General features: G+C 42.4%; 1 protein-coding gene across 2 annotated transcripts in view; it reads left to right on the top strand.

The window, feature by feature from the left end:
• The window catches only part of PKNOX2 (PBX/knotted 1 homeobox 2), a 428,541-nt gene that overhangs the window by 344,373 nt on the left and 66,257 nt on the right, over window positions 1-17,911 (top strand). For both annotated transcript variants that reach the window (XM_075564126.1, XM_075564127.1), the window contains one exon: window positions 1,642-1,813. In XM_075564126.1, coding sequence (XP_075420241.1) covers window positions 1,642-1,813 — 172 coding nt within the window. The remainder of the gene's footprint in view (window positions 1-1,641; window positions 1,814-17,911) is intronic.

The raw sequence follows: 17,911 nt of genomic DNA, 5'->3' as shown, positions 1-17,911 counted from the left end.
TGGTGAATAAAGCGGGCTTGGCTTCTGCCCTCGCGTAGTTCGAGGTGTCATAGGAAAGGCAGCTGACGAAAACTCCGGGTGCTTAGCAGCATAACTGGGGAATCAGAGCTGCTTTCCAGATTGGCCATGCCCAAGATCAGACCCACAGAGCTGTTTAGGTACGTCCTTCAGCTCAAGTAGATACACAGATACATTATAGACACACACACACACACACACACACACCTGCTCCTGTGGACGCGTTCCCACGCATGGCCTCTGACTCAGTTAGTTACTCACCAACTGCTTATCCAGTACTGCCATAAGCATGCTTGGACAAGGACCTAGGGATACAAGGATCCTTCTCGAAAAACAGTGAGCAAGTCACCATGCAAATCGTCATTTAATTACAGTTGTGCTGGACAGGTAATGAGGAAATATGGCAGGAATACATTAACACAGGTAATTGGGGTGCCCGGCCGACATGGACCCTGCCAAAAGATGCAGGACAAGTGGAGACGTGTGCTTACAGCATGTGGACAAGCATCGTGGTCATACGTGCACACCCTGTATATGCTGCGCAGAGACAGAGACACGCACAGACTCTGCCCTCAGTTGACTCCGGGCAGCCAGCAATGGGTCTGGGACGCCCTCTGGTATTCATGCCCAGGATTTCTCTGGACACGTCCCACATTTCCTCCCTGGGGTGACCTCAACCAGAAATGGTTGCCCATCATTCCCTCCCCATATCCATCCAGCTTTCCCAGCTTACCAGGCCCAAAGGAGCGTTCTCGCAAAATAGTCACTTGTCAAATCCATACATGCTACCTGTGGCTACGCTTATGTGCATAGCACATTTATTTCTGTTTGGTTGTTGCTGTTAGGTGTGTCAAGTCAGTTCCGACACATAATGCCATGTGGTCCTGTGCCATCCTCGCAAGTGGTTCTATGTTTGAACCTATTGTTGCAGCCACTGTCTCCATCTTGTCAAGGGTCTTCCTCTTCTCTGCTGTCCCTCTCCTTGACCAAGCATGGCATTCTTTCCCAGGGACTGCTCTCTCCTGACAACATGTCCAAAGCACATGAGATGAAGTCCCACTGTCCTGGCATCTCAGTAGCCTTCTGGCTGGACTTCTTCCAAGGCGGATGTGTTTGTTCTTTTGACAGTTCATGATATTTTCATTGCTTTCCGCCAGCACCCCAAGTCAAATGCATTGATTTGTATACAGTATTTCTTATTCAGTGTCCAACTTTTGCATGTATATGAGTAGATTTTAAAGACGATGGCTTAGGCTAGGTGCTTCTTAGTCCTCAAAGTAACATCCTTTAAAGATGTCTTTATTTCCATAGCATGTGTGAATTATTGTATCTCAAAATTCAGCATATGTAAAGGGGCAATGTGTGTGTATATATATATATAAAGAGAGAGATGCCCATGGGTGGGACTTGAAGCCTTCTGGGACCCCAGGAATCAGGATACTGGAGCCTCGTGCCAGGGAACGCAGGGCAGGGCATGAACTTTTGCCATTTAGGTTACCCACCAAGACCAAGAGACTTTTCAAGCAGTGGGGCCTTTGGAGACGTCACAGGAAGGTGGGCAGGGGACTCCAACCAGCAGTCGACCTCTGTGTGCACATGTGTGAGCTCTTGCTGTCCCCGCAGGCACCCTCTTTTCCCTCTCCTGACGTTGCTGTTTGAGAAGTGCGAACAGGCCACGCAGGGCTCGGAATGCATCACCTCCGCCAGCTTTGATGTGGACATCGAGAACTTTGTTCACCAGCAGGAGCAGGGGCACAAGCCCTTCTTCAGCGATGACCCAGAACTGGACAATCTGGTAAAGACCCTCCGAAAGCCGTGTTGGCTTCCTACCCACTCATTCTTTCCTGTTGCCATAGAAATGCTGTCTATGTTCATTAGTTCATTTAATAACATACTGTGAGGGAGCATTGTGTGGCAGGCACTAGATGCACTAGATTCTAGGTTCTGGAAGCTGAGAACCATCTCTGAGTTCCCTAAGATTACTGTTCCATGCAGAAGTGCTCCCCTCTCTGAGTGGCATCCCTACCCTCTTACAGCACTCACACCAAGCCCGCACAGAGAAGACAAACCTGCTCCCATCAATTGATGGTGACCCTATATGGCAGAGGAGAACTGCTCCACAGGTTTTCCAAGGTGGTCATCTTCCTAGAGACAGATGGCCACATCGGTCGCCCACAGAGGAAGTCATGAGTTCAGGCCACTAGATTATTGGCTAGAAGCCAAATGCTTAACACACTGTGCCACCAAGACTCTTTAGGGAAGGGGAGGGTCATAAAAGCCAGAATGTCTGGGGTGCTTCTCAGGGCTGGAGTCCTGGCACATGTGTTTCCAGTTTGGAGCTGCCCCGAGAGGAATTAATGATGGGCAGTGTCAAGGCCACTCAGACAGAGACTCAGAGATACAGTCATGTAGGAAAGCTGCCTGGAAAAGGTCCTATCTATTTTGGGGGGAGAGGGGGTTGCAAGCCTCATTTGACATCCAGACCATCACTTCAGATTTATAGAGCGCATACTCTTGGCCTCCACCATCTGGAAATTGGGATGTAATAAACTAAATTGCGCCTGTGAACCTGCATTTCTTTAGTTTCCAGGACAATTTCCATCATCAGTTGGGTTTGATAACCAATGAGAAAGATGGCATCTAAAAGTTTCATCTATCCCTCAGAACTCAGACAGAGGAGTGATAGAGCAGCTTCTGTGTCCATTCATGCTGGAAAGAGTCATCCTGGAATTATGAACCACGATTCTTGATTGTCCGTGGATAGACTAACCAGATCATGCACAGCGAATCTGAAAATTCTGCAGAAGTCACCCCCCTACACACACGCGCGCGAATACACTGATTCAGATGTTGACCTCTCGTTTCCAGGATTTGGTTTAGCTTATACCTACTCCCCAAAGGGAAGGAAAACTAGAAAACCAAGCATGGTTCCAGAATGAAAGTACACAGAGAGAGAGAGATACCCCACACCTGTAGAACGGGTGCCAGTGACTCTGGGGTTGTTCTGGTTGATGCACTACCCACCCTACTGCTGCTCTCAACAGTTGCGCATGGCACTCTAACGAGTTCATAAGATCTACTGGGAGAGCCCACACTGGTCTGGAAATGTGTGACGTGTTACATGGTGCTGGTGTTTCCAGAGAGGGAGCAGGGCTCAGCAAGGGGATAAATGCTCTCAGAGAAGCTGAAAGTTCCAGCTTCCGCTGCTCACTCACCCCCGGGTCCTCCCTCCTCCCTGCAGGGCCCCCTGAAGGGTTCCTACTGTCTCTCAGGCCTTCGCTGCTCCCAACTCCCCATCCATTGGAAAAACTCACCCCAGGCAAGTTGTCCCACTGGTCTGATGTGAAATGCATGCTAGTCTGCCCCTGGCCAGCCTTTTGGATGATGATGATGATGATGGAAGAACGAAGGTATAAAGCAGGTCTATGGAGTGGAGACCCACAGCAGCCAAGGCAGGAGGCAGCTACCTCACCTTCCACTCGCAAGAAACAACTGTGGGTCGGTGAGCCAATGCCTAAAGTCAGATGGAGTAACAGGAAAGAATCGAAACCTCCTTAAGGGGAATGTGCGTTGTTAGTCACATCGATTCCCTCTCATGGCAACCCCATGTGTGCAGAGGAGAAGGATCCCATACGGGTGACTTTTGGAAGCAGATCACAGGGCCTTATTTCTGAGGAACCTCTGGGTAGGATAAACCGCCAACCTTTCAGGTAGTAGTCCGGGGCTTAATTATTTGTGCCACGTAGGGGCTGGTTGTCTAAGGGAAATAAAGCTCTTACCCTTCGTTGCCAGACAAACTGTAAACGGCCCACCGCAGAAGGGCAGGGCCCTGTTGTAGTCGAGCCTAGAGAAATGGCCAAAGGTGGGCAGCTGTGTTTTCCCTTCACGCTTCGAGGAGCTCTCCGGATTCTTTTTAGCTCAAAGACTAGTCCCCATTCAGTCCACAAGACTTGAGTCTCTGCTATGTGGCAAGCCTGACCTGAAGCCACGGAGGTTGCAGATGTACAGGTTCTCCTCAAAGCCCAAGACACTGGCGTTCCCTGGTCTTCGGCTCGTGTGCTGAGCTGGGAGGGGTCCTGCTGGCATGATCCAGCTGGGAGAGTGGCATCCTGGACGTACCATCCTCTCAGGGATGGGGACCCTTTGTCCTGCTAAGAGTCCTTTGGTTATTTCTGAGACCATTCACAGGCCGTACAAAATCATCGACTTCAGAGCAATTGTAAGACGGCACTGGGCCAGGCAGAGTTTTGCTCTGTTGTACACAAGATTGACTCTGCAGCCTGGAGAATGGACACCCCCGAGCCCTGCTCTTCACGCACCTGATCCACGTAGCCGAGGTGGACTGAGCCATACACGGAAATATTCTGAAAGAGCGCGTAGAAAACTCCGAACCTGGCTACCCTACTGATTATCTATGTCTTTGATGCCTTATGCCTTTGAAGTTCAGGTTCGTCATCTGCAGATCTAATCATACCTCTCTAATGTGATTGTAATAATAAGAATCAAAAAAGAGATGGCCTGTGGAAATGACCTTAAAAATGCTCGGCATCCACAAGCTGAAGCAGCACCTCCAGGGCCCCTCAAAGAGATGTGGCCTCATACGCAGAAACTTTATTTGGGGTGTCAAGCAGCGCCCTCTGCCAGCTCCCTACTTCTCTCCTTGTGATGGGAGGCGGGATTAAGAGGCCAGCCACAGGAACCATCATTAGAACAAGAATCGTGTCGCCAGCACAGCTGAGAGACACATAATTAGAAATTAGAAAAAGGTCAGATCGCGTCATTATCAGCTCAATCAGCTGCTGAGTGCCACAGTCAGTTAATTTGGCATCTGTATTTTTTACAACCCCATACACGTAGCCCAACGGACTGTAACTCTTTACCCGGACAGATATACTGCGTAACCGAGCAGGGACATAAAATGAGAGACCCCAAGCAAATGAGCTGAGATAATTGAGAGATTTATTTTTTATATATGTGTGTGTCAGGGTGGCTTTCCTTTGCCCTTGAATATTGACTTTCATAGATGAGACTGTCAGGAGGGCACTTGGATCCCCCCAAACTCTGCCACTTAGTAGATCCCATCCCCAGGCCCCAGGTAGAGCCTCACTCTGGTTCTGCTTTCTTCCAAGCCCAGTAAACCCTGACCACCACCACCAGCAGCCCCCACCCTTCCAAACCAACCATTCAGAGACGCAGCTTGTCACTCTCCTCCCTTCCAGAACATAGCTCTGTCATCCGGCCCAGGTCCCTGCTTCTAGACAAATTCCCATGAGAGTAAGTGACTACCCTCTCCTGGAGCTGCCTCAAAGATGCTCACACTACTGGGATTCCAGAGGAAGCGGCTCTGCTCTGCGTGCTCAGCTGCTCTCACAGCGCCTCTGCTGGAGAAGCAAAGGAAGCTGTCTGCTGCACCGCAGCGTGCAGAGCAGAGCAGCCCCATGGGTTTTTCCAGGATGTAACTGTCTATGAGAGACCATCTCCAGGTTTTTCTCCCGTGGGGCCACGGACCACTTCATCAGCAGAGAGTGCTTAGCCACTGCACCACCAGGGCATCTCTCCGAAAGGTCCTGGGCCGGAGAGCGTGGGAAGGCAGCCGTCAGAAGAAACGGGAGCCCCGCAGAGTGCAAATATTGAGCCCACGCTGCTGCGAAGAGAAAGGCAGAGGTTGGAGTCCGCCTTAGGGAAAGTTTTGTTAACAAAACTGCAGCCATTGAAACCCGTCTGGAGCACAGTCTAGTGTGACCCACACGGGATTACTGTGAGTCAGGGTCGACTCCATGGCAACCATTTTTGATTTTTGATGAATGAAGTCAGTCCCGCCCCTCATTTTGTAGATGGGGGAGCTGATATGCAAAAGGAGGAAAGGACTTGTCAAGACCAGAACCCAGGTCACCTGACTCCTGGGTTATGCTTCTTTCTTTACCTTATACCACCTCTCTTCTTCCGGGACGCACCCAAGCCCTTATTGAAAAATTGTATCACTGGTCCGCCTCCTCCTGGTACTCACACTCTCTCTGCCCCCTCATCCGTCCCATCTCAGTGCTGTGTGTAACAGCTTCACAAGGACTATTCGACACTGGCCCTGGTTGGCTCCCCTGGGAAAAGATCGCCTCTGTCCTTCATACCATCTACTCCAGTCTTTGCACTCACCCTGGTCTCCCTGGGACTAGTTCTTACCTGGCCTCCATGGCCTCCGTGGGTCCAGCATGCTCTGCCTGGTGGTTGGTAAAGTTTGTGAAATTTACAAGTTCCCCAACCCCTTTGAAAGGCAGAAGCTTTTTGTTTTATAAAATTTGATTTACAAGCCCCTAGTTCAGGGCCAAGGGTTTATATATTATGCAAGATTTCAAACCGAGGCCATAAAACTTATGGTTTCAGTTTCATGCATGGAATTTTTTATGTGTAAAATTTTTAACATTTATGGGGCATGTTTTAATGAGACTCTCAAGTGGCTCAGGGGACAGATTATCACTGCCTGACCGCAAAGCCAGGTCCCAAACAGGGACCCTCAGGTCCCTCTGCCCCCTTTATCCTACCGATGGCTCTAAGGTAGCATGGTCCGAGGCCCAAGGCTATGGACAAGGAGGAGCATGAAGGGGCCGACTCTGAGCACAGGGACCTGGGGGCAGCCCATTCAGAGAACACCCAATCCTGCCCTCCCCTTGCCCAGACAGGAGCAGAAAATCCAAGGAAGAGTTAATAAGTAAGAATAATCAAAAGTAAAAATAATGAACAATTATGGAGGTGCCAGGTGTCTTTAGAAACTCTTTACATGTACTATCTTAATTAATCCTTTTTTTTTTTTTTTTGCAACCCCACAAGGCACATAAGGAAATTGAGACGAAAGGTGAAATTCTAGCTTGAGATCACACAGCTACTGCCTGGCAGAGGCGGGACTCCAATGCCACCCTTTCTCTGCAGCTACACTGCCTGTAACTAATATCTTCCTGAGTGCCAGGTCGTGTGCTTAGCTTTTTAGCTACATCTCACGGAATCCTCAGTGCAAGACGATGAGGGAGTCTCTGTCATAACGTCGTGCTGTAAATGAGGACGCCAAAGTTCAGCAATGGTGTACATTGCTTAAGGTCTCATAATCAGTAAAAGACCTAAGACCCTCAGATTCCAAAATCGATTGTTCTTGAGAACCCTTCATTAAATTTAATTCTCATTATTACCCTATGGTGTAGTTATTGTTATATTTTTATTCCCATTTTGTTGTTGTTGCTGCTGCTGCTGCTGCTATTGGCTGCTGACAAGCTGCCCCTGCCATACACATATACCCTCCTGGCTACCCCAGGTATAATTAGATCTGACCATCAATCCTTAGAGCATTCAACTGCTAATATAGATGATAGATAGATAGATAGATAGATAGATAGATAGATAGATAGATAGATAGAGAAGTAGGTCAGTAGATAGATTTTTCATTTTGATTTTTGTGTGCATTAGTCTAGATAGAACTAGAGAAACAAATCCATGGACACACATGTGTATAAGAGGGGTTCATATACAAGAGCAATTGAACATTGAGAAAATATCCCAGCCCAGTCCAGATCAAGTCCATAAATCTGATATTAGCTCATATGTCCAATACCAATCTATAAAGTCCTCTTCAGACTCACGAAACACACATGCAATGACGCCGAATGTAGAAGATCACAGGCCAGTGGGTAGAAAGTCTTTGGATCCAGTGGCACTGGAAACATCTCAGTGCTGGGATCTCTGCATGGCTTCTCCAGCACCCAGGGCTGCATCAGGGTGGGTCCATGTGTCTTGTCAACTGTTATGTCTCCCAGGGTGTGAGCAGAGAGTCTCTCACCTCCAAGGGGGAAATACCAGAATTCCCAGAATCCTTAGGGGAAGGCTATGCCCACATAGAAGCCTCAATGTCTATGACCTGACTGACAGGCTAGACTCCACCCCTGTATTCCTAATCCTTAAATTGACAATTATATAACTACCACAGGGTAAAAGTTTCCAAAGCAAATTGGTTTTCCATTCAACAATTCATACACATTTTATTTTGTAAATTGATCATAATACCTACAATGTGATAGTACTCTTTCCACTTCCTCCCTATTGCTTATCATTTCCGTTTTTTCTTCTTTCCTATCCTTTCCAGCCTTCCTAGTTTTATCCTTTCAATGCTCCCCTTTCCATGTTGTCTGGCTGATCATTCTGAGGAGCGAGTGCCTTCCTAATCGTATTGCTTATGTTTGCCAGACTGCTGAGACACGCGTGAGATCAGTCTCAGGCTGGAAGGGTGGCTAAGTGCCAGAGTCTTGGGTATTCCGTGAGTTTCTCTAAGACCAGTGAGTCTGATCTTTGTTATGATTTAAAGTTCTATTCCACATTTCTCTCATTTCATCCAGGATCTCTCTCTTTTTGTGATTCTTCATAGAATGGTGATCAGTGGTAGCGGCAGCATCTAGTTCTGGGCTCAGTATTGAGGAGGCTAGGTGCACATGGTCCATTCGTCTCTGAATGTCTATGTATGTACCTACTTGTAGATTACCGTGATTATTGTTATTTCAAGATCACGTATATAGTATTATTTTACCTTTGTTGCCTTTAACCCTGTTCTCGCTCCTCCCAGTGTCTTGTTAGCCTTGATCATTTTGTACTGACCTCCCCCACTTTGTATACCTTCTCTCTCTTCACCACAGTTAATACATGTTATTGTTGTCAAACTGGTATCCATTCATACAACAGAATAAAACACTGCCCAGGCCTGCACCTTTCTTACAATTGTTCTTATTTTTGAGCCCATTGTTGTAGCCACTGTGTCAGTCCATCTCATTGAAAATCTTCCTCTTATTCGCTCCCCTCCACTTTACCACGCACAATGTCCTTGTTCAGGGTCTCCTGTTGGTCTCGCCTGATAATATGTCCATAGTATGAGAGACGACATCTCGCTACCCTTAATCAAAGGAACATTCTGGCTTTACTTCTTCCAGACCTATTTGTTCTTCTGACAATGTATGTTACTTTCAATATTCTTCACCAGCACCATCGTTAAAATGTATTGCTATTTTTTCAGTGTTCTGTTTTCAGTATCCAACTTTCACATGCATATGAGTGAGTGAAAATACCATGGCGTAGGTCAGACGGGCCTTAGTCCTCAAAGTAACATCCTAGCTTTTCAACACTAAAAAGGTCTTCTTCAGAAGATTTAACCAATGCAATGTGTCATTTGATCTGTTGACTGCTGCTTCCATGAGTGTGGTAGTTACATAATCTGTTGTCAGTTTGAGACTTAAGAGTGAGGGGGTGGAGTTTAGCCTGTTAATCAGGTCACAGCTTGATGACCTCATTTGGATACTCTAAGGCAGCGGTTCTCAACCGGTGGGTCACAACCCCTTTGGAAGTCACATAAGACCATCAGGAAACACATATATCCAATGGTCTTAGGATCCAAGACACCACTCCTCTATCCATCTCCAGGTGGGTCCAACCCAAATGCAGATACGCCGACATACAAGTACTGGGCATGCTACACCATGCTTCAAAGACAAAGTGTACTTGTAATTAGAAATACATATTTAACAAGATATAGTTACATATTGTTTTGTGATTAATCACTATGCTTTAATTATGTTCAATTTATAGCAATGACAATAAATCCTGCATATCATATTTACATTATGATTTATAACAGTAGCAAAATTATAGTTATGAAGTAGCAATGGAAATAATGTTATGGTTGGGGGTCACGACAACATGAGGAACTGTATTAAAGGGTCGTGGCATTAGGAAGGTTGAGAACCACTGCTCTCAGGAGATAAAGAGTTGGTTGGAGGCGGGACACATGCTCACTCCATGCAAGACATTGCTATTAAGACACATGGAGCTACGCTAGAGCCCTGGAGCTGAAGGAGCCACGTGGAGACCCCTGCCAACACTGAGATATTTCCACTGCCACTGGATCCACAAGACTTTCCACCCATTGGGCTGTGAGCTTCCTGTATTCAGTGTCATTGCATGTGTTTTGTGAGTCTGAAGAGGACTGTTTTGTGAGTCTGAAGAGATTGGTATCGGACATATAGGTCAATATCGGACTTATGGACTTGATTTGGACTGGGCTGGGATGTTTTCTCAGTGTTCAATTGCCCTTGTATATAAAGCTCTTTCTTATGTACATATGAGTTTCCATGAATTTATTTCTTTAGTATACCCAACTGACATAATGAGCATTGATTGTAGATCCAAGTAAGAGAGAATTTTTTTTCTCCATTTAGCATAATGTTACCCATTGGTCCAGTTGTAACGAATTTTTTTCGTTCACATTGAGTTGTAATCCATACTGAAGGCTGCAATCTTTGATCTTCATCAATCTTTTTATCTTTAAGTCCACCTCACTGTCAGCAAGCAAGTTTGTATCATCTGACATAATGGGTTTTAATAAGCCTTTCTTCAATCCTGATACCACATTCTTCTTTATATAATCCAGCTTCCATATTTGATTATTTGGTCAGCATACAGATTGAATAAATATGGTGAGAAGATACAACCCTGAAACATACCTTTCCTGATTTAAACCAAGCAGTAAGCCCTTGCTCTGTTCTCACAACTGCCTCTTGATCCACAACTAGGATCCATATATGCACAATGTAGTATTCTAGAATTTCCATTCTTTTCAAGACTCTCCATACTTTGTTATGATTCATGTGGTCAAAAATGCCTTTGAACGGTCAGTAAAACACAAGTAGATATCTTAGGTTGGAAGGCACTAAAAATAGGACAGAGGAAGAGCTGCCTTCTCAAAGTCGAGTCGATCATAATGACATGGATGGCGCAAAGCCTGCAGGAGTAAAGTCTTTGGGGCCTTCACTTGCTAATGGGGTACTACTCAAAATGAGAAGGCACTGCTACAAACATCAGCTAATAATTGGAAATTCCAATGTACAAAGTCAGAATTGAGGAAAATTTGGAAGTTAAAAATGAAATGGAATGCAAAAAGTTGGGAGCAGAGAGGAAGGCACAGTTGGAAAATATGATCTTAGTGATAGAAATGAAGCTGGAGATCTCACGATAGAATTTTGTAAGACCAATAACTTCATCACAAATACCTTTTGTCAACAACACAAAAGGGTATTAACACGTGTTCTTCAGAAGGAATACATAGAAATCAAAATGTGTGCATCTGTGGGAAGAGACAATAGAGAGGCTCTATATCAGCAGTTAAAATGGGGCCAGGATCAGACTTGAACAGACCATCAATTGCTTATATGTAAGTTCAGGTTGAAGTTGAAGTAAATTAAAACAAGTCCACAAAGGTAAAAATACTACCTTGAATATACCCCATCTAAATTTTGGTAATACATCAAGAACAGATTTGATGCATTAAGCACTGATGACAGCAGGTCTGATGAGCTGTGGGATGACATCAGGAATGAGATCAAAGTGGATCTCAGAAGAGACTCTGAAACTTGTTCTTAATCTAGAGTCGCTAAGGACAATGAGAGAAATTATGAAGTAAAAGAGCTGAACAGAAATTTCAAAGGGCAGCTCAAGAAGACTAAGTAAAATATTATGTTGAAATGTGCAAAGACCTAGAGTTAGACAACCAAAAATGAAGAACATGCCCAACATATCATAAACGGAAAGAACTCAACAAGAAATTCAAGCCTCCAGTTGCAATCTTGAAAGATTCTGTGGCCAAAATATTGAATGATTCAGGAAGTGTTAAAAGAAGGTGGAAAGAATACACGGAGTCACTGCCTCATAAAGAACTAGTCGACTTTAACCCATTTCAAGAGGCAGCATATGAGCAAGAACTTATGTAACCGAGGGAAGTTCCAGCTGCACTGAAAGCATTAGCCATAGACAAGGCTCCAGGAACTAATGGAATATCAATGGAAATGTTTCAATAAGCTTAGGAAGCTCTAGAAGCAGTCACTTATCTATCCCAAGGTATTTGGAAAACAGCTAGTTGGCCAGCTGGCTGGACGAGACCCATATGTGTACTCACTCGAAAGAAAGGTGACTCAACAGAATGTAGAAATTATAAAACAGTACCATTGATATCATGTGCAAATAACATTTTGTTTATGCTCATCCAATAATGATTGCAGCAGAGCATTGACAGGGAGCTGCAGCAGAGCATTGACAGGGAGCTGCCCAGAGGTCCAAGGCGGATTCTGAAGAGAGCTTGTAACAAGGGATATATCATTGTTGATGTAAAGTGGACATTGGGCTGAAAGTACTTTTTCTTGACTTGTCATAATATAGTCTCAGCCAATATTTTTTCTTTTATGATTAAATAATTTCCTTCAGCATAATATCCTGTAGGTTCAACCATGTTATGAGATAATTTGCAGATCCATCATCATTATTTTTTGATGTTGTATTACATTGTTCATATGTATTTATTTACTCATTGATCGGCATTTGGGTTGTTTTCATCTTTTTATTTTTGGAAATAATATCTTAAATTGCATGAGAATAAATATATAAGTTCGTATCATGACTTAAGAAAGTGCCACATTAGTTCCCATAGTGTTTATACCATTTTGTAGTCCCCCCAGCAGTACCTGAGAAGTCTAGTTTCTCTACACCCTCATCAACACTTTTTATCTTTTTTTTTTCTTCTAACTTTGCTATTAATCATAGGGTGAGGTGATTATCTCATTGTTGTTTTTGATTAACATTCTTCTAGTGCTTATTGATCTTGGGATTTCCTCATGCGCTTATTGACCATTTGATCTTATCCTTGGTAAACTGTTCATGTTTTTGGCTCACTTTTAATTGGGCTTGTTGTCTTTTTCTTATTGAAATGTGGCCATTTTCTATAGATTTTAGAGATAGCCCTTTATCACGTGTGTCATCACCCAAATTTTTCCATTCTATGGGCTCTCTTTTCACCTTTTTAAAAACTGTTTTACTAGCACTTTATCCACATATCATACAATTCAATAATTCAATCATATCAAGAAGAGTTGTACAATTGTCACCATATTCAATTCTAGAACATGTTCTTTTTCCTTGTAGTCATTGTTATTTATGCAATTTTTCCCTAATTGTGGCAAAAATATACAAAACAGAACATTCTCCAACTCCACAACTTCTACTTGTATAATTCAGTGTTCTTTTTAGTCTTTTGATGAAGTTTGTTGATGTCCTTGTCTTATTTTGAGTAAGTCCTGGTCATCTATTCTGTCATCTACTATGTATGTTTCCTTATATGCCTAGGCTCTGAATCAGAACTCTTAGATTTGTTGCTCTTTTCTCATTGATGGTCTTTACAGTTCTGGGATTTACACTATGTCTTTGATCCATCTTTAGATCATTTTTGTACATGGGCTGAGGTACGGGTCCTGTTTCATCCTTCTACTGATGGAAATACAATTTTGTCAGCATTATTTGCTGAGAGACTATGTCTATCCCATTTAGTGTTTTTGTTCCATTTTGTTGTCAGAGATCATTGTCTGTAAGTGAATGGATTTATTTCTAGGTTCTCTGTTCTGCTGCTCCATTGATCAATTTAGCTATCATTGTAACAGCACTTTGCAGCTTTAACTACTCTGTTTGGGTAACAAGTTTTCAGACTGAGAAGTGAGTTTTCTTCTACTTTATTTCCTTGTTAAGAAGTTCTTTGTTTATCCTATGTCTCTCTCTCCACTTCATTAAGTTAGTCATTAATTTTTCCATTTTCTTAAGGACCAAAGTCAGTATCTGGATCAGAATTGTGTTGCATTAATAGAGTGCTTTGAGGAGTATTGACAATATTAAGCCTTCCTACCCATGAACAAGAAGCCCTGGTGACATAGTGGCTATGCATTGAACTGGTAACCACAAGATCAACAATTCAAAACTACCAACCACTTTGTCAAAAAAGGAGGCTTTTTACTTCCATAAAGAGTTATCATCTCAGAAATCCAGGGAGGGAGTTCTACCCTGTCCTACAGGATCACTTGGAGTATGAATTGACTCCGTGGCAGGGATTTTGGTTTGGAATACATGAACATGGAATATTCTTCCATTTATGTAGGTCTCTTGGATTCCTGTGATTTCTCTTTGTGGTGTAATGATTCTGGCTAAGACCTCCAGCACAATCTTGAATAAAAGTGGTGATGAGGGGCATCCCTGTCTTGTGTTGAGAAATTTACCTTCTATTCCTATTTCGTTAAGTGCATTTATTATTTTTCTCTCCAGGAAGGAGTGTTGGATATTGTCAAATGCCTTTTCTGAATCAATTGATGTGATCATATGGTTCATACCTTTTGTTCTGTTTATGTGATGAATTACCATTTTTTAAAAAAAAATGTAGAACCACCTGTGTGACTGATGTGAATCCCAGTTGATCACGGGTAATACATATATATATATATAGTTAGATTCCATTGGCAGTATTTAGTTGAGAAATTGTTGCATCTATGTTCATAAAGGATATTGATCTATAGTGTTCTATCTTGGTAATGTCTTTGCCTGGATTTACTACACTTGATCTTAGTCAAAAGGCCAAAAAGCGATTTTTGCCTGGATTTATTGTCAGGGTTTTGTTCACATCATAAAATGAGTTTGGGATTTTGCTGTCCTTTTCTATTTTGTGGAATAATTTGCTTGGAATTGATGTCAACTCTTCTCTAAATGCTTAGTAGAGTTCCCTGATGAAGCCAGCTGTCCCTGGACATGTGCTGTTACAGAGTGCATACTGTGTTGTTACTGGCTGTGGTGCTCTGTTACTGGGTGTGGTGCTCTGTTACTGGGTGTGATGCTCTGTTACTGGGTGTGATGCTCTGTTACTGGCTGTGGTGCTCTGTATATGTCCAGGAGGCCAAGTTGGTTAATCGTGTTTCATTTTTCTGTGTCTTCATTGAGTTTCCCTTCCAATGATGTTCCTTTCCTCAAGAGTAATGTATTAAGGTCTCCCCCACTTTAATGATGTAGTATTATTTCTCTCTTCAGTTCTACAAGAGTTCAATGAACTTATTTGGATGATCTTTCGTCACATATATGTGCATCTATGTTTATTATGGTTACATCTTCTAGTTCTATTGGCCCTCTGTTCATAATATTATACTTCTTTGTCTCTTCTGGTGGATTTTACTTTGAAGCATATTTTAGTTGGAGATTAACATTGCCACTCCTGCTCCTTTTGGGTTTCCATGAACATAGTATTTTTTCCACCTTTTGCTTTTTAAATCTATTTTTGTCTTTGAATATCAGGTGTTTTTCTTGTAAGCAGCGTGTTGTTGGGTCCTGTTTTCCTATCCACTGTGCTACTTGCCTTTTGATTGGTCTGATTTATCTATTAATATTCAGTGTGAGTTTGTTACAGTCATTTTAAAGTCTGCTTTTTGTGGTGTTACTGGTTTGTTTGTTCTTCCCATGATGCTTTGAATAATGTTTTAAGTGTGTTGATTTCTGTGTGAAGTTGATATTAGGCTTTTCTGTTATTGATTATCTGACTAAACAATTTTTTAAAACAGTATTTGTAATACTTTTTGGTCTTGTTTTACAAATTTCTTAATTTCTCCTTGTCTAGAAATACTCTTATTTCTCCTTCATAGTTGAGTAATAATTGTATTGGATATAAAGTATTTGGTTCACAGTGGGTTTTCTTTCCTTCTTTCAGGTTTTATGTATGTTACTTCACCGTCTTCTTGTCTGCATGGTTTCTGCTGAGAAATCTGAACTTATTTTTATTGGTTTTCCTTTGTAGAGGACAGTTCTTTTTTCCCTTGCTGCTCTCAGGAGTCTGTCCTTATCCTGGATATTGGAAAGTTGACTACGATATGTAGCAATGGTTTTCTTTTGATGTCTACCCTGTCTGGGGATCTTTCCATTTCCTGGATAGTAATTTTCTCTTTTATGCTGTTAAGGAAGTTGTATTCCAAAATTGTTTATACCATTTTCTATGTGGAGTTTTTTTTATTTGTTTGTTTCTTCCTGTTTGAATTCGATGAGGCATAAGTTGTTCCTCTAATAGTGTTTTACATAATTCTTAGACTTTCTTCAGTCTCCTTTGCACTTTTTGTTGATTGTTCCTTTTATATATTGGAGTCAAGAGATTTATGTTCAAGTTCAGTGATTCGCCTTTCCATTTTATCCATTCTATTGCTCTGTTCTTTTGAAGTACTTTATAATTCTGTTATCTTAGTATTCATCTTCTAGGTTTCTGGTTGGGTTGTTTGTTTTTGTAAAGTTTCTAGTAAGATTTGTAGTTTTTCTATTCTTTTCATGGTTCTCTTTAATTCTTTCTCCATCCATTGAAAGCACTCAATCATCATTCTTCTGAATTATTTTTTTAATTTTCAAATATATATTTTGTTTGTTTTGTTTTTAAAAATCATTTTATTGGAAGCTCATACAACTCTTATCACAATCTATACATACATCCTTTGTCTCAAGCACATTTGTATATATGTTGCCATCATTGTTTTCAAAGCATTTCTTTCTACTTGAGCCCTTGGTATCAGCTTATCACTTTTCCCCTCCCTTCTCATCCCTCCCTCCCTGCCTCATAAACCCTTGATAATTTACAATTTTTTTTCATGTTTTGCACTGTCAAATGTCTCCCCCACCCCCTTGTCTTTTGTCCATCCCCCTGGGAGGGGGTTATAGGTAGGTCATTGTGATCGATTCCTCCTTATCCCCCCCCACCCCACATTCCCCAGACCTTCCTGGTATGGCTACTCTCAATATTGGTCCTGAGGAGTTTATCTGTCCTGTATTCCCTATGTTTCCAGCTCTGATCTGTACCCATGTACATGCTCTGGTCTAGCCAGATTTGTAGGGTAGAATTAGCGTCATGATAGTAGCGGAGAGGAAGCATTAAAGAACCAGAGGAAAGCTGTATGTTTCGTCGGTGCGACACTGCACCCTGACTGGCCTATCTTCTCCCCACGACTCTCCTGTAAGGGGATGTCCAATTGTCTACAGATTGGCTTTGGGCCTCCACCCACCCACCCCACCCCAATTCAAATTGACGTGATTTTTTGCTCTGAGTCTTTGATGCCTGACACCTGATCCTATTGACACCTCATGATCACACGGGCTGGTGTGCTTCATTCATGTGGGCTTTATTGCTTCTGAGCTAGATGGCCACTTGTTTATCTTCAAGTCTTTAAGACCCTAGATGCTGTATCTTTTGATAGCCGGGCATCATCAGCTTTCTTCAACACGTGTGCTTATGCACCTGCCTTGTCTTCAGCGATTGTGTTGAGAAGGTGAGCATCTCAGAGTGCCAGATTATTAGAACAAAATATTTATTCCTTCAACACAAGAACACTTTGTTCTTCTGGATTCTTATTGGGTTGTTCCAAAGCCTTTTCTTCTTCAGAAAGTTCTTTTGGACCTGAGTGTTTTCTACTTATTTGTGCCTGTTGTTTTTGTTTTGTTTTGTTGCATATGACCGTGATGGGCTACATATCATGGTCCATGGGTCACACGAAAGGAAAAAAAAATTCCCAAGCTTCTTTCAGGACCTTTTTGTCTTTCATTTGGGAAATTTTCATTATGGCATGTCTTTGTTATTTTCTTTGGGATCTATCCTATTTGGAGTTCAATTAATTTCCTGAATGCATAATATCTCATATTTTATGCTATTAGGGAAGTTTTCTTCAAACAATCTTCAAGAATTTCTCAATGCTTATATTTGTTTCTTCCTGTTTTGGAATTCCAATCAATCACTTGTAAGTTATTCCTCTTGAATGTCACATATAATTCTTAGGTTTTCTTATTATCCTTTTTTTCTGATTGCTGCTCTAACAGGTCAATAGTAAAACATTTATCTTCAATTTCAACTAATTTTTTCTTCCATTGATTCAATTCTATGTATTATCTATATCTGAAATATAGTATTAATCTTCTAGATTTCTATTTGCTACCTTTGTATAGTTTATCATTTTTCTTTAATTTTAAAACTTTGTCATGTTTTGTTTTCCTGAAT

The sequence above is a fragment of the Tenrec ecaudatus genome, chromosome 12 (assembly GCF_050624435.1).
Source record: "Tenrec ecaudatus isolate mTenEca1 chromosome 12, mTenEca1.hap1, whole genome shotgun sequence".
Classification (NCBI taxonomy): domain Eukaryota; kingdom Metazoa; phylum Chordata; class Mammalia; order Afrosoricida; family Tenrecidae; genus Tenrec; species Tenrec ecaudatus.
The sequence above is the reverse complement of the archived record's forward strand: the minus strand, read 5'-3'. Positions and strand labels throughout refer to the sequence as shown.